Source organism: Oryza brachyantha, chromosome 11 (genome assembly GCF_000231095.2).
Source record: "Oryza brachyantha chromosome 11, ObraRS2, whole genome shotgun sequence".
NCBI lineage: Eukaryota > Viridiplantae > Streptophyta > Magnoliopsida > Poales > Poaceae > Oryza > Oryza brachyantha.
The window spans coordinates 5,012,303-5,035,418 of record NC_023173.2 but is presented as its reverse complement, the minus strand read 5'-3'; the positions used below and the strand labels follow the sequence as shown (position 1 = coordinate 5,035,418).

General features: G+C 38.6%; 1 protein-coding gene across 5 annotated transcripts; it reads left to right on the top strand.

The window, feature by feature from the left end:
* The first annotated feature begins 11,188 nt into the window (after positions 1–11,188).
* Positions 11,189–14,444, top strand: LOC102703731 (zinc-finger homeodomain protein 4-like). Of its 5 annotated transcripts, none has more exons than XM_040528621.1 (2): positions 11,189–11,486; positions 12,890–14,444. In XM_040528621.1, exons 1-2 carry the CDS (start codon positions 11,265–11,267, stop codon positions 14,093–14,095), a joined length of 1,428 nt encoding a protein of 475 aa, XP_040384555.1. In that variant the 5' UTR covers positions 11,189–11,264; the 3' UTR covers positions 14,096–14,444. The 5 variants fall into 5 exon arrangements, with proteins under 5 accessions (XP_040384555.1, XP_040384559.1, XP_040384558.1 ...); XM_040528625.1 differs by lacking the exon at positions 11,189–11,486 and adding an exon at positions 11,983–12,214 and having other exon boundaries at positions 12,896–14,444; XM_040528624.1 differs by lacking the exon at positions 11,189–11,486 and adding an exon at positions 11,983–12,214.
* Positions 14,445–23,116: the final 8,672 nt, after the last annotated feature.

The following is a 23,116-nucleotide window of genomic DNA, read 5'->3' as shown; positions in this document are numbered from 1 at the left end:
TGTGCATTTAATCCATGGTAGATCCATTGCATGCCATATTGAGCAACTTTTACTGTGTCTGTCAAATATTTCGTTATGAATCAATGGAAATTCCGTTCCTAACTAGCAAAATGTTCATTATTACCGATTGCTTCCACTTTAGATTAATTCACCCTACTCTAGGCCTCAATGAATCCTCCCAATTCGTGAACGAATGGTTTAAATACAACAAATAAGTCATCAAACATGAAACTAATATCATCGTTGGTCTTATGTGAGAGTTGTATGGTTATCAATGAGCCAAGCTCGAGCAAGCTTGTCTGCCTAGGCTCAAGCTTGGCACAAGCGTGACCCAAGCTTGAATCAGAGACTATGTAACTATCAAGATTTCAAATAATCTCGCCTTGAGCTCAATTTATTAGTGGTATAACTTATATTTTAAGTATAATCTCTTCATAAACGTAACTAACTCCTAGTTAGGCATATTAATGGAAGAAAATATATGATGTTAATGTAGACTAATTCATCACATGGATATATTAAAATGACATATTTGATAAAGTAATTTATTACATAAACAATAGAAATCCTCTACTGTTAGGCTCATTTGAAGCTTGAGCTTGGCTCGACACTGCTTGCGAGTTTACACACAAGCTCAGGCTTGACTCGTTAAAATATTGAGCCAAGGTTGAGTAGCTCATGAGCTTTGAGCTTTATTTAACATCCCTAGAGAGGTGCTACAATGTCAAATAAATCAGACTTCTGTAATACATGCACCAGTGCAGATCCTCTCATCTATGATAGTCCCTCACATGGTTGGGCTTCATGAGACGTCAGAACAAAGATCTCAATCGGGCCTAAATTAACACCGTCGTAGATGTAATCATGCATGTAGAAAAATATGTGTGAGAGTTTGTTTGTCATGATGCTGAATATGCATGGAAAGACAAAGGACGTGTTGAATGCACGCCTAGATCTTCAGGAGAAGAACATTCGCAGTGAGCTTCCACATGTTATGAGTGAAGTGACAGAAGGAGTGTACTTTCCACCTGCTTGCCACACATTGTCGAATGATGAGAAGATCACAATGCTATCATGTCTGGCAAAATATTAAAGTTCCTTTGGGCTATTTAGCGCGGATCAGTAAGTACATTAAATTGGAGGATCTAAAACTGGTTAGAATGAAGTCTCACGATTGCCACGTGCTAATCACACAGATCTTGCCAGTTGCTATCAAAGGCATTCTAGCACCAAAAGTTTGTCACATGATCCAACGACTTTGTGCCTTCTTCAGTGCAATCGGTTAGAAGAGTATAGATCTCGAAGACCTAGATGGGTTGTAGTCTGATATTGTCACTACCTTTTGTCACATGGAGATATATCTTCCACTGTCCTTCTTTGATATCATGATTCATCTCCCAGTTCAGTTGGTGAAGCAAACAAAACTTTGTGGTCTTGCTTTTCTAAGAGAAATGTGGTCGCTCGAGAGGTACATGAGTGTTCTGAAGTCCTATGTTTGGAATAGTGCCAAACCAAGGGGAGCATCATTGAATGTTACATTACCGAGGAGACTACTGAGTTCTACATTGATTGCATGTCCGAGGTCGACCCTATTAGAGTTCCAACGTCTCGTCACGAGGGAAGGTTGTTAGATGTTGGCACAATATGCAGAAAAAAGAATTGTTCTCGATTAAGCTTCCTATGTGCATGCTCATTTTGCTGTGATGCAACATATGGTTGAAGTAACCTCATACTTTTAGGAGGATTTAGTGAAGGTCCTATAAGAGATTATGGGTCGATCAGATATGTGGATCAACAGATAACATAGTATTCGCTTCAACGAATGGTTCAAGAATCATATCACATGGTAGACCGATGGCCCAAGTGAGATACTACAAAGGTTCGCAAGGGTCCCATGTTGGGATGTTGACACATGGCAAGGGTACGCTATCAACGGTTATACATTTTACACCGTCATACAAAATGAGAAAAGCACAATGCAAAACAGTAGACTCCGTATAGATGCATATCAGGATCAAGATGGATTGAACACGAAGAATGGTCGCATAGAGCAAATATGGGAACTGAACTACATTAACTTCAAAGTCCCTTTGTTTTATTGCAGTTGGGTGAATATCCGCACTGGTGTCAAAGTCGACAAGGAAGGATTCACGTTAGTGGATCTGGCCAAGGTTGGATACACCGACGAACCATTTGTCCTAGCGAAGCAGGTCGAACATATTTCTACATAAAAGACACTGCAAACTACAAGGAGTTGCACGGTTACTACATAGAGAAGACCAACGCAAGGAGGAATCATGGAGAGACCTCTATGATGGCCAATCACGATAGACAACCGTTTGTCGGGCCTTCAGGCTTTATTGCCATAGACTTTCAAGATTTGTGGGACCTCTACGGGCTATGAGCGGTTGACACCAATCTCCTCAAGTGCTACTCCTTGTAAGTATTGTTTCATACAAAATATGGCAATAACCATGCCCATATTGTACTAATACGGGTCCTTGTCTTGCTTGTAGGTTCACCTGGAAGCAAATCCAAAAACATGCCCCCCTTGTTGTGTTACTCGATCCATCTGTCGTCAACATGACAGCTATGAACATGGATCGAGCCAGCATGGTTGAATACCTCAAGGATTGCTCGTGGCCCCATCAAGACAAGACTACCTTATGTGTGCCTATAATCAACAGTAAGTGTGTACCCTAATTAGATGCAAAACCCCCTTCACGTATAGCTTTAGTATTTAACTTGCAATATAGTACTATTGCGGCAGGGGCCATCAGATTCTTCTGGTGTTGGTGCTGAAGTGGAGTTTGGTATAGTACCTTAACTCCAAAATTGATAAGATGTTATACGATTGGTCGGAGATTAAAGGTGCCTTGAACAAGGCTTGGGGCCAATACGTGAAAAAAGACATGAGGCATAAGGAAGATAAATCCATACTCGGTCACAAAAAGGACTTCCTAGTAAGTCAACAACTTGGTGACCAAAGTGGGTTTCAGGTCTGCCATAACATGAGAAGCCTTTCTGATAGATGACGTTGCTCAAGCTTGAGGTATGTGCTATAATTGTTTATATACTAAGTACTTCAAAGCATATATATATAGGAAAAAAATTCAAGTATATTCACTAACTTGGGACGCCTCAGAAGCAGGAAAAACTTTCCAACATCCTGGCAAACAACTTCGTTGTCATAAGAGAGGAGATTGCACGTTTCATACTCGATGGCATCATATCACCTAATGGGATGTTTAGAGCACAGTAGTACCTAGCTCGTTCGTTAATTGTTGAATATGTTGCACCACTTGTGAATGACATTTCATTTTTCCCATTAGTGAACATTAATTTTTGTATATATTGCATGTAAAAGATTTCGGTACATACTTGCAATGCTAATTATGTATATATTTGTTCCAATTTGTAGCTTAGTTTTGTAGGTTTTGATGCAAATCAGTGGGAATGGGATGTAAGTGGATGCCCTTACTATATGTATTTGTTCCTATACGTATGTGACTGAATATATGTAATTTGAATCTTGCAACGGTTGTGATGGCTTATGTAAATATGAACCTGAGTGATTGATTTTTGAAATGCCGGGAATGGGGTGCTAGGATATATATCTGCTTCTATGATTCTTGCAGCGAGCATGGCTAGCAAAGGCTTGACGCTAGCCAAAAAACAATTTTTTTGTTAATGTATCCATCAGTGATGGGCATCTAGTAAAGCTCGATAGAGGTAACTCATCTATGACGTGCGTATATTAAAGTCCGATTGAGATAACTTCATCTGTGATGGGCCTAACGTTTTGCCCGATTGAGATTAGTCATCTGTGACGAGCGCTTTAACTAAACACATTTGACTCATATGATGGGGGCAAACCTATCTATGACGGGCCTTGTTCTTTGCCCGATTGAGATAACTATCATCCATGACAGCCAAAATTTCCGATTGAGATAACTTCTCACATCTGTGACCTCTGCGTACAGATGGGGACCATTGTCGACACTGATGCGGCTGCCCACTCGTTTGAGATGAACAATCACGTGCTAGTGATGACTACCTTAAGTAAATGTGTGCATTGACACATATGCTTACAAATTTGGTGTCGTCATAGAGCCACTGGATTTCAAATTTTCAGCCATTGACTTTTGCCCCGAAGGAATCCCGGCAGAAAGTCTATTATTAAGGTATTAATTGGGCTATATTTAATATTTTGTGCATGTGTGCCAAGTGTCAAACCATGCACCATGCCGTGTATTGATTTTGAAACCCATTTTGCATTTATTTAGTGATCTCGAGTGCAACGTGTAAGATATATTATTATATTGTATCTCAAAGATATGGCCATCTCATTGCTTCCCTTTATATATTAGCCTCCTCCTTGCCTTATTTCTTCATAGGTTAATACAATTAGCATTCTCCTTGAGCTTTCAAATAGGTTAGTATGGTTTAGATCTTTTTAATTTTGTTGTACTCATAAGTTTCTAATGATTGTTTTCTTCACAAGTATGCCATCTTAACCATGTAGGATATGGAACTTGATGACTCTATGATGTAGTAACTGGACATCTTAGTTCCACTGTAGAGGTAATAACTCAACTCCATGCATAGTGTTTTCTTGGATTTCTGTTGTTCTAAGATGTGTTTTGTCCACTATTACTTGCATTATTAGTGCAACATTTTGTTGTTTGTTTTATGAATATGAAATTATGTGCTTAGCAAATGAGAGGATTAAGTTTTAGGTTTTGTGCATAGTTAAGAAACACAGATCAATGGATGAACTGTTTGAGATCTTTGTTTGTTGGTACGACCGGAGGGCTGGCCAGTCTAACCGTGTCTTTGCAATTTAATATCTATTGTACGTTTGTTGATAGGGGTACAACTAGGATAGTAGCAATATGGTGTAGGGACGCAGGTCTCGTATGCGTGACCGTGGTTTGAATCCCACCCACACCCTATTTTCCTAGAATTTTTGTCAACAAAGTGACAAAGTGGGTCTTGGAAAAGGAATTGGTTAAGAAATCTTCTCCCTCTTACCCGGTCTGACCCCTCTTACTTGGTCTGACCAATTCAGTCAATGCGGTTTAATCCCCGGTTTATCAGAAAACAAGCTAGTTTCACTTCAACCTGGCTCGATTTCATCTTCAGTCTTTAGAGGTGACTAAATCGGGCTAGGCTCTGGTTCTGTTTTTTCTCATTGAACCACCGGTCAAATATGGTTTTAATAAGTATGTTTTTGTGTTGATGTTATTCCACCAATAAGTCTATCTCTTATGGTACTACTCTGGAAAGGAGGGAGTCGTCTGTCTACTCTCCCTGTCTAAGAAAACTAGAAAAAAACAAGAAGTTAATAAAAAGAGGTTAGATCTAGTGCTTTATGCTTGATCCATACATCAGGATCATCAACAATCATGTGTGTTGTGCAGCCCGTTTTGGCTGTATGGGCCCGTTACCATGCACAAATGTTTTACATGTTAGGAATAAATCATGTCAATAGTACAATATTGATTCAGAGAAATATTTTCAAGGTGCTAAAATATAAAAAACAAAAGTAGAGGTGGTTAAAGTACTTATCTATGTTTCACTAAAAAGTGGCCTATTTATTTCTTTAATACATCCATCCTAAAATGTACTACACGCTTTCATAAAAAATGTGTTATACGTAAATTAAATCATTTTTATGAAAAACCATTTCTATATGCCTACAAAATTAATTGCATTCCCCACAAACACTGTGTCTTCAAGAATTTCCCTTGCACGTGTCATTTTCATATAGGATTGAAACTGATATGCTAGTTACAAGTCTAAGGCCAAACATACCTAACTTTACTTTTTGTCTAGGGTTAACTTGGCATTACAAACACATTAATGATACATACAAGATACAAAAATGATTATGATGTATCTCTAAGACATAATGCCATATTGCTAGTCTTTACCGAGCAACACCTTTTGACAAATAAGGATCTATTTCCTCGTTGTTCCGTGTTTTAAGTATGGTCCAATAGGAAAAACTAGTATTTATTTCCTCATTGTTCAGTGCTTTAAATGATAGGATCTTCATTCCAAGTGTAGAGGCAAGAACTCAATTCCATGAATAATATGTTTCTAGAATTTCTACTATTTTGTTTGTATTGTCCTCTATTTCTTGTTTTTGTATTATATTGTTGTTGTTTGTTGTATGAATATGACATTTCACACTTAGTTATTCTAGTCAGTTTACCATAGGAATTGGTCATGTCATCTTTCAGTTTTATTTACTGCTTACAGCTGGGTTTTCCATGTTCAGTGGCAAACCTATGTTAGTACCTTGTTAGAGGAAAAACAGGGATAATGTCTTTAGGGGACAAAATGTGTGTTACACACAAATGTTAGGATGGACCTAGAGTCTAGTTTCCTACTTCCATGTTGAAATTTGAACTTGAACAAAAGTTGAAAGAGTCAATGGTACTCATGTACGTATTAAATTAATTTAAACACCAAAACACTACACTCTACACATCCAAAACTGCAGTAAATTAAGATTATGTATTAAAAATTTCCTGAAGTGCACCACTGATGATCATTAATTCATTCTAAGCTGTGAATATGAATTAATGCACTGCATGTATATCTACCTCCCCCCTCACTCTCTACACACCAACTCACACAAATCTTGCTAATTTAATGGCATTAAATATGCAAAGCCAAGACAATCCCTGTGATAAATATTCAATTTGGGGCTTCCAGCTGCAGCCATGCACCCAGAAACTTTGGGTTGATCATCATGAGAGCCTGTGCACTGCATGCAGCAAAGCACCACACACACACACAACACAACAATTGAGTGAGTCCATAGCTAGGTAGATATGCACACATGGCATGGGTTCATATTGCGGTCCATCCATGCATGAACTTTTTCAGAGAGATGTGGGCAAAAAAACTTCCTTTGTTTGATATTATAAGGCGTTTTAACTTTTTCTAAAGTTAAATTTGTTTAAGTTTAACTAAATTATTGAAAAATATAGCAGCGTCTACAACAAAAAATTGGTCTCATAAAATATAATATAAATATATTTTGATAGGATATTTTTATTATGTTGAAAATATTGCTATGTTTTTTATAAGCTTGGTCAAACTTAAATATGTTTGAATTTAAAATATCGAAATATTTTCTAACATGAAACAGAGTAGTTTTTGCAGTTGCATCCCATAGGAGCATGAAAAAACATATTACTGTAACTATACTCAGCAGTGAAATTTTAAATAAATAAATACTAGTCCTACCCTTTATTATTTCAAAAGATGGTATAGGTCGGTAAGACTTTTGTTAAGGAGTGTAGAGGATTTTGAAAACGACTTTATCTTAAGTAATTAAAAATAAACTTCAAAGTTGCATATTTTCATCACAAAAAATGTATTTTGTAAAATATGTATGCTGATTTTGGTGGATTTATATCTTGAAATGTAGAACCTCATACAAGGATTGCAAAGCACACAATAACAGTTATTTTGTCCCCAAGTACTAGGGATGGGCGTGGGTCCACCACGGGTAATCGGTGGCCTACTCTAGTTTGACTAAATAAACTAGGTTTTATTTTTGAGGCCTACTTAGCTCAAGTTAACCAAAGCCCGATCTGAACCCAAACCCAAGATTGACTTTAACTCAAAATCTGTATAAAATCGAGATGGTTTTATTTCAATATTTACATGCCATTTAGAATACTACTCTGGCCATAATTGAATTGATGACATGGCATAATAATTGACATTTCATTTCCTTTTTTCTCGTAAAAGACGGAGAAAACAATTCAAACTCATAGAACATTTTTTCCCATTAACTGAATATATGTTTTCCGATGAAGTTCATACATCTACATGATAAATCCATCGTTGTTTCCTAAATCTCGCAATAACGTGTTTTTATCAAAGTTGATTTTAACAATTTTTCGGTAATTATTCATGACATGAGAAGGTAGGACTAGAAAAAGAATTTTGTTACCAAAATAGGTATGCACTTCTTAGCATCTTACAAATTGATTTTCCCCGCGCTTACTTAGGTACATAAACCAACTTTTAAAAAATGAAGCATCGATTATCTAAAATCTTTAGTAAAAGTTTTGAAAATATTCTCAGCATATACTGGCAAATAAATCTAATTTCCTCTATTCAAGAATATTGAAAACCGTCAAACACAACCTGAAGATGAATAAATCTAATGACCCAGCAAACAGGAAAAGGGAGGCTGGCAAAAGGTACTCACAATGAAGTTTAAGTCAGAATAAAGCAGCTACATAGTGAAGAATAAAGTGATAAGGATGTTCAAAGATAAGAAGAAAAAACAAACAAAAAAAAAGAAAGCAAGAATACACATAATTGCATCTCCAGAGCATGCTGATCAGCTAGGAATAAACCAGCTATACATGGAGAAGGAAGGAAGAGAAAAGGGAGAGCAAAAAAAATAAAAAATAAAAATCCTGAAAAAGCTAAGGATCCATGCATCTTTAATCTTTTCCCCCTTGAGAGAGATATTCTTGGATCATCCAGCCTTATATTGTTCCAAAGATCATATCTAGGATGAACATTCTTCAAGATCTAGGGGACATTCAGTTGATAGAAAGGAAAAGGAGGGTGTCTTGTTTGTACCTTAAAGATCATTCTGTGTGCACTTTGCATGCTTAGCAACTTTTAAATATTCACCACCAAAAGAAGTGATTAGGACCTTTCTCCCCACATCAAAAGGAAGAATCTAATTCCGAGGTGATAATAATTTAATCCGAATTGATTCCATCACACATGTGTGCCCCCTAAGCACTGCAGCTTTGCTACCCCTCCTGCTGCTAAAGAAAGACTCAGCATTTTTCTTTCTAGGCAAGGAGAATGTTGTGCAGTGTGAGGACATCACCCTCTAGCTAACCACTCATAATTAGTACTCCGTCCGTTTCATATGTACGATTTTTGGTTTTTTTAATGTTTGCCAATTTATTTTATTTAAAAAATTATGAAAATATCATTTATTTTGCTTGTGACTTATTTATTATTAAAACAACTTTAAGCATGACTTATCATTTTTTATATTTGTACTAAATTTTTGAATAAGACGAATGATAACCGTTGCAACCAAAAAAGTCAAACATCTTACGTTATGAAATGGAGGTAGTACCTTTCTTTCTCTTGGCATGCATGCACACCCAACATCTAATTCAGAGACCACCAGAAGAGAGGAAAAAAAAGTTTCAGGATCCAAGGCTTTGGGGGTTAAGTGGGCCTGAGGACAGGTAGTAATATCTCTGCACACCCCAAGGTGAGCTGATCAGCTGATGCAGCAGTAGGTGCCAAACCCAAATCATGCTTGCAAATGGCCAATGATGCTTGAGAATCTCTCTCTCTATCAGAGATGACATATTTGCTCTAGTACTCATCCTAAATAACTAACTAACCTACCTCAGTGACATCCTGGTTCATCCTCTCTGTTGTTGATCCACATACATAGTCAGAAATGCTCTTATTTTAGAACGGGAGGATAGCATGAATGCTAAATATCACTCTACATACATCATCTGACCAAAAGTAAAGAGTAGGTATATAGCTGATCATGTCCCCTTAATTATTTGGTCTGTTCCATGCATGGTAGGTTTTGACAAAACTTGAGAGAGCCTGCAAATTGGCAATGCTGCTGCTTCTGCTTCTGCTTCTGCTGGTGGTGCACATTTCCAGGAAGCATTAGATGATTGGTTTATTGGTGTGGTCATGGGGTGTGATCGTTAGTACTTACATGGTGTGTGTGGTCAACTCTTAGGGCACAATGATACTCAACCCTCTGTGATACAGACAAGCCCACTGTTCCTCCTCTGCAACAGTCTGGTGACTGAACCCCTAACACTGCTGCTTTTGCCACTATAATTGGTGCCTAATTAAGCTGGATATATATACACACCTTTTTAATTGCTCAGTTAGCATCAAGTAAATAAACTAGATATATTTTTTTAATTGTTCAGTTAGCATCAAGTAAATAAACTAGATATATTTTTTAATTGTTCAGTTAGCATCAAGTAAATATGGTTGTTTGTGGTTGGGATTTACCTGTTAATTGCGTGGCGTGTTTCAGACCACCAGTGTGCCTGTCTACAGGTTTGTCATGGTTTCGTCCTGTTAACATCAAAGGCAACAGAAAAGTATGGGCATTTGGTGTCTTGCCATGGCTAGTATTTTGTAGTATAGTATTATTCTAGTGTCAGTGTTTCATAAACTAATTATGCTAATGGTCTAATAACTAATATTTCTCTATAATGGAAATCATTACATTTTTCAGTTATATATGTGCTTATCTCCATTGGGAGATAAAAAAAAATAGCATCTTTAAAAAGATCAAATATATTAACACTTGTTTTTCTTAACATTAGCGTGCATGTTTTTGAAATCCTGGTTGCAAATTTGAGGTAGCTTTACTTAGAGCAAGTTCAATAGTATAGCCAACTGCTGGCCACAAATTGTCTATAGTCAATTCATACAATAGTCATATACTATATAATTAATATGCGGCCCCACCTGTAATACACACATGTGTCTTGGAGTCTGTGCTGCAACTGGCTATAAATTTATAGCCCGCTGCTCTTCTATCTCCTCTCTTATCATCTTAAAATATGCTTATAACTGGTTTACCGTCTGCTGTTGTACTGCTCTTATAAGTGCGGCTAAAAATTTACACTTGAAGTATGTTAAATGTATTTTTTTTCTGAACTTCTGTTTTACTGTTACATCCATCTGAACATTGCCAGCTTTTCCTAATACCATAATTTAGTAGTAATGCATGTAATGGTGTTGGTCTCTGCGATTTCAACATGTTTGAACTACATCAGTACAGTTTTTGGTTTTCTTGGTGTTTATCTGGGGTAAAAGAAACATAAATAGATTTACTCAGTGCTACTGTATATATTAGTAATTATGACCTGTGATCAAGTCATGAGAATGGCTCCCCGACAATAGAATTCATATATATTAAGACACTGCTTATGCATGCATGAGAAATAAATACACAGCACAAGAGTTTTGTGAATACATATAAGCCCATGAGTGCATTAATTAAGTTAAGTGTGAAACAATTTTTTTTGTTATTTTAATTTGGCTCTCTCTCTCTCTATCCTTCTCTCTGTCCTGCCTGACAAAAAGAAATGAGAGAGAGAAAAGACTATCATTTTTTTGCAGTTTAAAACAAAAGAAAATCACAGTGGAGGCATGCTCGTGCTGCTCCCTGACACACCACAGTCTCTCTCTCTCTCATCCTCTGAATGAATCAAGCTTGGATTCCTGATAGTGCAAGCAAAGCAAAGCACCAGACACTGCCTAATTCTTCTCTTCTCTTCTCTTTTTTTTTTTCATTTTCCTCTCCATACATTTTCACTCATCAGTGTCTCTGCTTCCATCTCTTCATCTCTTTTCTCCTGATTACTAGTGCTACTGCTGCTAGTACTGTACACCACATGCAAGATGCAAGCACTGAAAAATACAAGGTCTGAAAATCTCATCTCATCTCATCCTCTTTGCTCTAGCCTTTGCTGAGTTTCAGACTTTCAGTTTCTCCTACATAGCTTAATTCTCCCTTCATCCTCTCTCTCTCTCCATCTCTAAGTTTACTCTTTCTCTCTCTATTTAGATCTACCTCTAGCTAATAAGCTTATAAGCATCCTCCATAAGTACATATGAGCTTTATATTTCCCTTTCTTTTCTTGTATGTCCACTTGGTTGTTGGTGGAGGTAAGGTAGTAGTAGAGTGCCCTAGCAGGCTAGCACCCCTATAGCACCCTGGTCACTTCACACACTGCAATGGTGGTGGAAGCTGCAAAACACTGAAGCCCTTGCCCCTTCTTTGTCCTCTCTGATTACCCCTTGACACCACACCACAACAAGCTTGCCCTTGCTTTTGGTCTCTTGCCATCTCTCTCTCCCCTCTCCTCTCTCCTCTCTCTCTCTCTATCTATCTATCTATCTATCTATCTATCTCTTGGTTTCTCTCTCCTCCATGTGTCTGTCTCTCATGCTCAAACAAGTTCAGGGAAGAAAAAAAAGATTAGCTGTAGCTGTGGGTGGTCACACCTCACTCTAACACAAACAGACACAGAAAACATATGTGCATGCATGGCATGGGAGCTGAGCTGAGCTGAGCTCCTTCTCCTTCCTTAGCTTATAGCCCTTGTTGCTGTGTGTGTGATTGTTGTGTCTGTCAAGGGGAGGAGAAGAGGTATGGAACTATGGGTGAGTGTGTCTTGTGTTGTCTGAATATAATGTAGTAGTGTGTTTGTGGCCAGGTCCATGTATACAGTATACATACAAAGGAAATACTAGCAGTAGTAGTGGACTAGTGGTATTTGTTGGTGTGGTAAAGTTGTAAAAACCTCCATCTATTAACTACATGGGATTAAAAGGAACATGCTCACTGCTTATTACTGATTAGCAGCTAGCTTAGGCTTAGCTAAGCAAAGCTTTGCTTTCTTCTTATTCTTCTTCTTCTGATCTTGTTTGCATGGGGAAGAGCCCAACAAAAGAAGATAGCGCCTAGATAGGACATGAACAAAGAATAAAGTTTTTACTTATTTAAATATACATATATGTTTATATTTATTTATATTTAGAAGTGCAATTAGCTCACTTATACCCTTCTCCATCTTGGTTGGGGTTTGCAAGTAGTAGTATCTTCTTGATAAGGTCCCCAAGATCCCCCACACCACACCATGCACCTCAGCTCATCTCAGCTTCCTTTTTGTTCTCCACTTTCTCTCTCTCTCTCTCCTCTTCTCTCTTTGTTTGTTTAGTGGCTTGTGTTGAGAGTCCCAAGAAACACTGAATTTTGTTGCATCCTTGTGGGTTTTAGGTGCCATTGGCCTTTTCTTGATCTCTCATGGTTTCCATTCTGCAGCTGCAGACAAGAACAGAAGCAGCAAGAAGGATCTTTGCAGTGAGGCGGCAGGAGGAAGAAGAAGAGGAGTTTGAGGTTGAGGTTGAAGAAAGGATGGATCTTTCTGGGACGCAAGGCGAGCTGCCGATCCCAATGCACGCCGCCGCCGTCGCCTCGCCGTACGCCGCTGCGGCCATCGGCGGCTCCGGCGGCCATGTCATGGAGCTCCACCACCACAATGAGCATGTGAGCAACAATGGCGGGGGGCACGCTCAGTCTCACGCGCTGCAATCGCCTGCCGCAGCGGCTGCGGGGGAGAGCTCGCCGGTGGCCAAGAAGCGCGGTCTGTTGGTGGCCGCCGGAACTGGTGGTGGTGGTGGAGGCGCAGGAGCAGGCGCAGCGGCGGTGAAGTACAGGGAGTGTCTGAAGAACCACGCCGCGGCCATCGGCGGCAACGCCACCGACGGGTGCGGCGAGTTCATGCCCAGCGGCGAGGAGGGCTCGCTGGAGGCGCTCAAGTGCTCGGCCTGCGGCTGCCACCGCAACTTCCACCGCAAGGACGTCGACGACTTCGACGGCGACAGTTGCGCCACTCACGCGCACGGCCACGGCCTTGGATACGGCGGCGCCCTCCGCGCCGGCGGCAGCCGTCACCTCCTCGGGCCAGCCGTGCCGCCGCACCACCACAAGAACGGCGGAGGGGGCCTCCTCGTCGCCACCGACCCCTACGGCGCCGCCTACGCCGCGGCGCGCGCGCTCCCGCCTCCGCCGCCGCCGCACGGGCACCACCACCAGATCATCATGCCGCTCAACATGATCCACACGTCGGAGTCCGACGAGATGGACGGCAGCGGCGGCGCCATGGCCGCGCGCGGCGCCTCGGGGGGAGGCGGCGGCGGCGGCTCATCGTCGTCGTCCAAGAAGCGGTTCCGCACCAAGTTCACCGCCGAGCAGAAGGCGCGCATGCTGGACTTCGCGGAGCGCGTCGGGTGGCGCCTCCAGAAGCTCGACGACGCCATGGTGCAGCACTTCTGCCAGGAGATCGGCGTCAAGCGCCGCGTCCTCAAGGTCTGGATGCACAACAACAAGCACAACCTCGCCAAGAAGCCGCTCCCGACCTCGCCGCCGCCGATGATTCCCATGGCCATGCCGCCGTCGCCGCCAATGCCGATGCCGCCGTCGCAGCAGCCCGAGCCGTCGACCTCGCCGCAGCTCAAGCTGGAGTGACCTAGCAGCATAGCAACCAAACACCATTGCCATTTCACTGTTCGATCGAAGAAGAGAGAAGTGAACTCCCAAAAAAAAAAAAAACTCAAGTTATCATCATCTTTTTCTCCCTTTTTTTCTTGGATTTTATTTTCTTTGTCATAATGTAGGGGAGCAAGCATGAGATGAGGAAGAACATGCATCATAGGTGAACTCTTTCTTTTTTCTGAATTTCCTGAACTCTATTTTTTTTTCTCACATTTTCTTGGTTGGTGTCTCTGACTTAAATTCTCTAGCTAGCAAGTGCTAGGCTTGGTGATCTGAGCATTGAGTTGTTATGGATCAGATGGTGTATTAAAGAATTAATTTTTCTGACTCTTGTTTAATAATCATCTTATCATTTCTGAAATGTCTGTGCTCTTGGACTAATGTGCATGCTGAGATGACAGAGATGATGCAAAAAAGTATATAAATATATACTACTATACTGATGAAAACACAATGCTCCTCTCATGGGTTGTATCTTTCAGGATCACTGTTCATGACATGATTTTGGATGCATCCATCCATGCTTAATCTGCAGCTGCTGTCGGTGATGTTACTGTAGAATTCATGTCTGATCTCACATCTGATCCATCATCTCATCAAGAAAAATTAATTAAAGCAGCAAAGACTGAAGACTGAATGAGAGTGATGCATGGCATTTAGGGGTGGATAACAAGCCGGTTCGGTTGGGCTCGTTAAGATAACGAGTTGACTTGGCTCGGCTCGTTATCGTAACGAGCTAAAAACCCAGCTCGGCTTGGTACAAAGCTTGAGCTGGCTCGTTAGGCTCACGAGCCATGAATAAAAGGTTAACTTAAATAATTTTTTAATAGATTATATAAGCAAATTTTCAGTTCAAACATGTAGATCATATGAAATTGTATCTAAATATTAAAGTTTAAATCAATAAATCATATGGTGAACCTATAAAGTATTGAACACATGTTTTTCGGGGTGGAATCAATGAATGCCGACGAATCGTGTATCTTTTGTCTAGCTCGTTAGGCTCGCGAGCAGCTCACGAGCCAGCTCGAGCTGGCTCGTTATCTCTAACGAGCTAAAATGTTAGCTTAGCTCGTTAGAAAAATAAAATGAGCCGAGCCGAGCCGAGTTTGTCATGAGTTGAGCGAGCTAACGAACCATGAGTTTTCTGTCCACCCCTAATGATATTCAAAGAAAATTTTGCCATGTTTCTTGGAGCAAATTTTGCATGTACACACAAACTAACACACACACAGACTCCTCTATTGGGATTGGCTTGGTTTGGCTTGGCCCCAACCCAACCAATCAATCATTCTTTGGGGGCCTTGTAGGAGTGCAGGGGAGCAGGGGAGCATGTGGCAAACGAATCTAAACAAGTTTGGGTTGTTCTGGCTGGCTCTCAGGGGGAAAACAAATCAAAAATTGCAGTTTAGTTTACATTGCATGGAGGCAGAGCAACACCATTAAGCAAGCCCTGGGTTACTAATATTGTCTTCTGGATGATCAACCAATTTCTCCGAATCTCGACGGTGGTTTTGTAGTGGAGGCGGTAGCGGCAACGCCTGCACGGTCGTCTGACCTGCTCGGGAGTTGGCTCTGCCTGGGCTTTCCGACGCCAAACATTAGCAATTACATTATGCAAAACACCGTTGCTCAAGCAATTAAGAGTATACATATATATTTAATTAGGTATGAACACCGTTGCTTAAGCAATTAAGAGTATAGATATATATTTGATTAGGTATGCTTGTCTACAGGCTTTAAATAATTTCTGGCTTCGCCATTGGACTCTGCCACTACTTTTTTTATCAGCCATTTCCTCGCTTTTTTTTTTCATAATTGCGTGGAACTACCGAACTAGACACATATATAAGTGTACCACTAAAATTCAACAAAGGAAGGCTCCACTAGGAGAATTCATAGAAATCTACTCCCTCCTTCCCTAAATATTTAACGTCATTGACTTTTTTATTTTTTATATACATTTCGCTATTCGTCTTATTCAAAAATTTACATAATTATTAATTATTTTTATATCATTTTATTTATTATTAAATATACTTTTATGCATATACGTAGCTTTACATATTTGACAAAAACATTTGAATAAGACGAATAGTCAAAAGTTCATAAAAAAGTTAACGTGTCAAACATTTAGGGACAGAGGCAGTACTCATTTCTCCCCCCTAATTGTATATATCATTTTGTCAGCTTAAAATTCATGGAACAGTTTAACAAAATATTGCAATTCAGTAGCACCCGAACACTAGATTTTTCCGGCTTATCCATTATTAAAAAAGAGGATATTCTTCCTATCTAGGTACATCATAAATTAATTACCGAAGGAGTATTAATTTTGCAATGTGGTCACTGGAGATTTTGGGACAGTGATGAGTACCATGGCAAATAATGTTTGCTTGGGTTTTAGCAACGAGATGTAGGAGCAGCATGCATGCTGCTACTGCTCAATGCTTAATTGTGCCCAATGTTTTACTCACCGTACTTGTGATTAGGTCAGTACTTTGTTAGCCTCCTCCATCCTGCCATGCATGTCAGGCGTGGTTAATTTATTTCCCCTAACCCTACCTGCAAATTGTTCCCAGCATTTATCGTGAAGTGTACTGATTTTTTTTTCAGTGCTTTTTAGTGATGAGAATATGCAGAGATCCATCTAATTCCGGCATTTTCTGGTGAGTGGTCCTCTGATCCGTTGAATTCATCGAGAAATCGCTGTGCTGTCTGGAAGGACTACTGTGTGAAACTTTCAATTTTGATTTTCAAACTTGATATATGTAGGGGTGATGTGGTCCAATGCATAATATGTGATTCCAAGTTTTATATTTAGAATTTTTCCCATGGCATTATTGCTGGTTTCGAAATCGGGTTTTTACAGTTTCGCTGAGAAAAGAGGGGGGTGAATGAAAAAACCGTAGATAAACCACAATGGTTTCCCATAAAATTTGTGTTGAATTACTTTTGTTTCTATAACAAGCAAGATGTTGGTTTTCTTCTGCTGCTGCTGCGAAACTAGATGTTGATTTTTCCTGTTTTCTGATCAACAAACTAAACTCTAATTCGCTCATGTCAGAAACTCTGATCATGTGTATGGACTGTGGGAATTAAGAGGGGTTATATGCTCACATCCTCCAATTAACCCAACCAATGGATCCAGTAATCCAAAAGCACTAGAAGGAGCAAGTAATCTGCATCCACACTTGAATCACAATTAAAAAAAATCAATCTTCTGCGAGGACCGACCATGGGAGAATATTATTACCGTTATCTTTTTCTTTTGTTTATGATTATAACCCAACATTTAAATTTTCAACCTTAAATATAGAGTTGATTTTATAGTTTTCCATCGTAGCTTATTTTCAGTCTTATAAATCACTAACGCATATAAAATTTTTATTCATAAATTATTTTTCATTTGCGCATATATTGGTTAGCTTTTTTCATGAAAAGGCCAAACGATGACCCCCAACCCCCCCCCCCCCCCCTATATATTCAATACATGGATAGCCACTTAAGAAAAATGTGCTGTGGAATTTTCTTTAATTTGCAGCAAACAGCATAAAATTGCTCTTTTAAGAGATCAAATATGTTTGCTGCAATGATGCCCATCGAATTCCGAAGGAATCCTTCCTCTGCCACAATAATAGTCGGAACTATAGCAAGCAAGCAAGGTGATCTTATGGAAGAAGCAGGAATATCTGCAAACGGCAGCAGCCAGGCAGGCATGCTTCTGCTGCCCTGCCCTTGTGTGCCATGCATGCAGACATGTCATCCAACGAATGCTGCCATGCTGGCACACACCTGGAGCGAAAGGAGGACTTGCTGTAGCTCCATGTTGTTGCTGCCGATGCGATGTGCTCCCATCACAGGTTCAGAAAATTTGGGGATGGGTTCTGCAGCCTTTGAGCAACGACCCTGTTTAATCTGTAATTTTGGATCGTAGCGCTCCAATGTACGTACACGAGATGTATCCGTGGTGTGGTGCTATAGTTTTACGATAGTTTGATCGATATATCTATAGTCTTGTGAAATTTACTTGATTACTTTAGTTACTTCCATTACCTGTCTACGGATTATAACACACACCAGCCAAAAAGGCCTTCCAAGCAACCATTTTGTGTTTTGTTGTTTCAATTAAAAGTTGGAGAACAGTGCCATAGTGCCATACAGCCAAGATTCCACTACATACCTGATCAGAAACCCTAATCTAGTTAGCATTGAACCCAAGAAGTAGCAAAGTAGCAGCAAACATTTCACTTGTAGAGATCATCCACGATTATAAACACACATTACAAGTCAAAATTAACACATTTTACTCCATGTTCAGATCGAACAGGCTATCACCAAACCAAATCCAACTGCTCCCTTCTTCCTCCCTGCAATTGCAAGAAACCAAGAAAGCAAAAGGTAGAGCCAAACAGCAGCTGTAGCTGCAGAGTGGGGGAAAAAAAAGGAGGCATGCATGCAGCTGAACTGAAGAAGATGAGACGAGATGAAATGATGAACAAAGCGAGCTTGGTCAGGCAGCCAGCCAGCAGGCCAAATAAACCATAATGTTTCTGTCTTTGCGAGCAATGCAAAGGCATTGCCTTTGTTGTGCTCTCTTCCATTCCATTCCATATCATGGTTTTCAGAAGAGTGAGCTCCTACATCTCCATGGCTGGCTGCTGCTGCTGCAGTTTCAGCGCATGCATGCGTGTCAGTGCTGTCAATGTGATGGAAAATTTTAGTGGTTGCTGCCAAGGCAAGCCATCAGAGTATCAGATCAGTGAGGACTCACCATGTTCTTGGCATCAGAACACCATCAGCTGCTCTGTAATTTCATAGTAGTACCTTACAACCTTTCTCTGTCTTTTTTTTTTCTCTTCTAGCTTTTGGGCTGGACAGTAGTGAAAGGAAAAATCAGGCTGGGAGGTGGCTATGAAAAAATCATCTAGGATAATAATATGATAATAATATGGGAGTATTTATTTTAAGATGAATCTACACATATGCTCCTTCCATAGTAAAATAAGGTATTTCTGAGGTTTAAACTCTATAAAATATGTTGATTCCTACTCTCTTACCTATTGTCAGTCCATCATCAAGAGACCAATTTTACATTCTTTGAAAAGATATCATCTTTTTCTATGTAAATTTTGGTACTTTTGAGTACTTTAGGTACTACCAAATTATACACTAAAATTTTGCTACCTCTCGGTAATTGTAAAATTGTTCTTATCAATAAGTTTTAGCCCTTTAATACCTCTTACCTATATACCCACTAATACTATTTTTCTGTTATTTAAGGACATTTTGATCATTTTCTCTCCCTTAGTAGGCCCCTTTTATGTCCCCTTTGAAACGGAAGATTGGGAAAGAATTTTTCTAGGATTTAATTTCTTTACGATCTTTTCCCTATGGACCCCTTTGATTTATAGGAAGAAGATGGTAAATTTTATATAGAATTGTAGTTTGGGGTCAATTCCATATGAAAATAAGCAATGGATTAGACCTTTTTGAAACTTTGTTAGGTTCAATCTTTCCTGTGTGGTAAGGCTTCACTTTCTGTTATCTGTGTTTTAAATTCTTGCTTGGTCGGAAAAATCCGCTCTTTCGATTCCTGTGTTTTTCCATTTTTTTTTGTGTCTTCCATTTCAAAAGGGACTTAAACAAAGGATTTGTAGAAGACTGATGTAGAAGTCAAATTATGTTGGAATCTTTCTTATTTGGTTCTTTGAAACAAAGGAGGAGCTTCTAAAATCATATGAAATTCTTAAGATTCAATGCATATAGATTCTGGAGAAAGAACAAAAACTACAACTTGTTGGAAATTTCCTTTGGGGTTTCTCTCCCATATGATTTCTGCATTTTTCCAGTGGACTGTTCAAACAATCATTTCTGTTTTTTGTGCGTTTTGAAACCCACCAGTTCCTCGGTCTAAGAAAAATTCTAGCAATGAATCTAAATAAACACTATGTTCTAATTGATTTCTAGAAGTTCATTTTTTTTCTAGGAAGGAGGGAGTATTTTGCGCTTGTATCTTATATCAAAATCCTATATTTTTTATTTTTCCATTTTCTCAATCTTGCAATTCAAATGAGCCCTAAAAGCCCCGGGAGGCTTTTGTTTCCGGATGGAGAGAACATCCAAACTATTCTTTAAACATATGTGTCCTGTTCTTTTCCAGCTGAAGATGAAAGATAAAAAGAAACTATCTGTTTTTTATAGGTATTTAATGATTTAAAACAATAAAATCAGCTACTATTTTTTATAGGTATTTAATGATTTAAACAATAAAATCAGCTACCAGAAAGTTAAAAATCTAGTTTAGAAATGTAATACGATGAACTTCTGTATATAAACTTTTTTTAAAAAATACTGTTTAGTAGCTCCAAAAACATGCACATAAAGACAATGGAAAATCTAAGAATAACAGGGAAAACTGCAACAAAACCGATACTGTAACTTGCCTGCTGCAAAGAGCATTAACCATGCATGTGTATATGAAGGTTGCAATCTCCAATGAGAAGGAGCCTTTAAAAACCGCTTTTAAGTGGGAGGCATATTAATTACTGTGTGGATGCAGTAAGCAGAGAGCAGAAAAATAATTTCCCTTATCAGGTGTGCATTGATGTTGGACAGTGAAAATTTGGCTGCAAGATTGTTATAGGGTGGTAACTCCATGGGAGCAATAACTCTACCTGGTTTGTTTAGAGTGACTTTTTTTAAGTCACTGTCAAATCGAATGTTTGGACATTAGTTAGAAGTATTAAATATAGACTATTAACAAAACTCACCCACACTCTGGATTATTTGACGAGACGAATCTATTGAGCCTAATTAGTCCATGATTAACGACTGTGATGCTACAATAAATATTTGCTAATCATAGATTAATTAGGCTTAAAAGTTTATCTAATGAAATAGCCTTTAAAACATTCGATGCAACAAGAACTTAAAAAAAAATCTCGGGATACAATCAGCAATCAGCCGAGCAAAGTGTGTTGTCACCTTGCTACAGTTGCTTGTTGTACCTGGTTCTGAATGACGAATGATGGAAGTTACCCTTTCTAATGTAAAGGGATAAAAAAAAATCAGCGTTCCTATAGAAAAGTAGAATTTTTTTTTCTTCAAGTTTAACTGCAATGAATTTAAAGTATGTCAATAAGATATCATTTCAACTATCGTTCAAAATATACCAAACTAAGAAGTTTTTTTAGTTCTAACATCTTTTTAATATTTATTTAGAAAAAACAATCCATTCTAAAACTTATTGCAAGATAATATTGTCAGACTAGACTTAGGTACGTGAGCACATCAATCAATTTCATGTCAAACAAACTAGTGTGCCAACATTGTCTTACCATCTAATGACGTTTTTCTCATGGCTAAAAACATTGTCATATGCATGTGTAGAATATGGCATGATGGTGCCATCTAACCACACCAGACAGGATGACACAGTCAGTGTAGATTTTGAAATAAATATTACTATTGTTTATCCTTAAAAACAAATATTAAAAAGTGCAAGAAATTTAAAAAAAACTCCTAAAATAAAGGTTCGGCAAGTTTAGACCGGAAAGTGCAAAATTCAAAGAAGAAAGGGAAAACACAATTTTCGTAAAAACAAAAACGAGTACACAATAATTTCAAAATCTGCTTAGGGTGCAAATTCAAGATCAACGATAGACCGTTGGGTTCATATACATTCCGAAGAACAGTAAAGATGAAGACTGCTCAGTACACTAGTACGTACTACGTACGTATTCTATCGTCGAATCTCATTGAAAGGAAGAGACTATGCGTAGTACTAACTTGTTTTTTTGCACGAAACACCCTAGGATATCTGTTACTTGACCAATAGCCCTTCAACCAATGTGTTGAACCTTACCTTATTTTTAGGGCTGTTGATAAAAACAATGTGAACCTTGGCCAGAGGAGGGTGGGATGAAAAGGGTTCGGAATATTTTTCAATTCCAGACTAGTTTTAAAAAACAGAATTATTGGTCAGAATTTTTTTGGAATTTGTCAGAAACAAAAATGAATTAGGATTTATTTTGTCAGAAATGGAAACGGATATAGTAAGGACACTATCCATAGAAAATCGGAACCAGTCGTAAATTTTCTTAAAAACTTTTCAGAATTTTTCTCAGAATTTCTGCAGGCCTGTGTATCATAAATCCAGAATAGTAGTCCAAATAGCCCAGCCCATTTCAACCCGTTAATCTTAAGTCCTTAATTAGTCAAAACATATACTTAAACGCTCTACTTTGTAATAACTTGTATAATGTGTACTTTCTTTGTAATATGATATATATATATATATATATATATATAAACTTTGTAATAATCTATGAGATGTGTACTTTAATTTATAATAATTTATAAACTATAGCCTTTATTTTGTGTTGAGACAATCATTAACAAAGTGTTCTATAAACTTGGTTGTATTAATAAAAAGTTGTATGTTAGTTGCTAGTGTTTGGAAATTTTGATCTATTGTTTAGAGAAGAATTGAAAGCTCGGTTTAAGGGTTTTTATAGTATGATAAATTTATGTTACCGTATTCGCTCTTATTCATATTCATCCTGTTTTCGTATTGTATAATATTCGATTCTATTTTCGTATCCGAAGTTTCTCATTTCGATTCCAAAAAAATATGGAAACGGTAACTAAACGTGGTTTTCATCCATTTTCGAGCTATTTTCTCCCTAGAGGAGGCTACCAGGAAGAATACCAATTCAGAGAGGACAATAAAATGTAAAAAGAAAAAAGAAAAAAGGAATTATACTTCCGAATCCAGATATCTGTGAAACTTTTTGTCACTTTTTTTATTTTTTTTGAGAAAAAATCTACCTGGTCCCTCAACTATTGCTTTGATTCAGTTTGATCCCTCAAGCACAAAACCGTTTATTATTGGTCCCTTGAGTATGAAATCATATTTGATCTCTCAACCTAATCCGGACTGGTTTTTGATGACGTGGTGACATGTAATATACTAGTTAGTACTCCCTCCGT

What these genes read in the sequence shown, in the direction of transcription:
- LOC102703731 (XM_040528621.1), top strand. Translation starts at nt 11,265, where the DNA reads ATGAATCAAGCTTGGATTCCTGATAGTGCAAGCAAAGCAAAGCACCAG. An exon ending in CAAGCACTGAAAAATACAAG is followed by an intron (nt 11,487 to 12,889) that starts GTCTGAAAATCT and finishes TCCATTCTGCAG; the next exon opens with CTGCAGACAAGAACAGAAGC.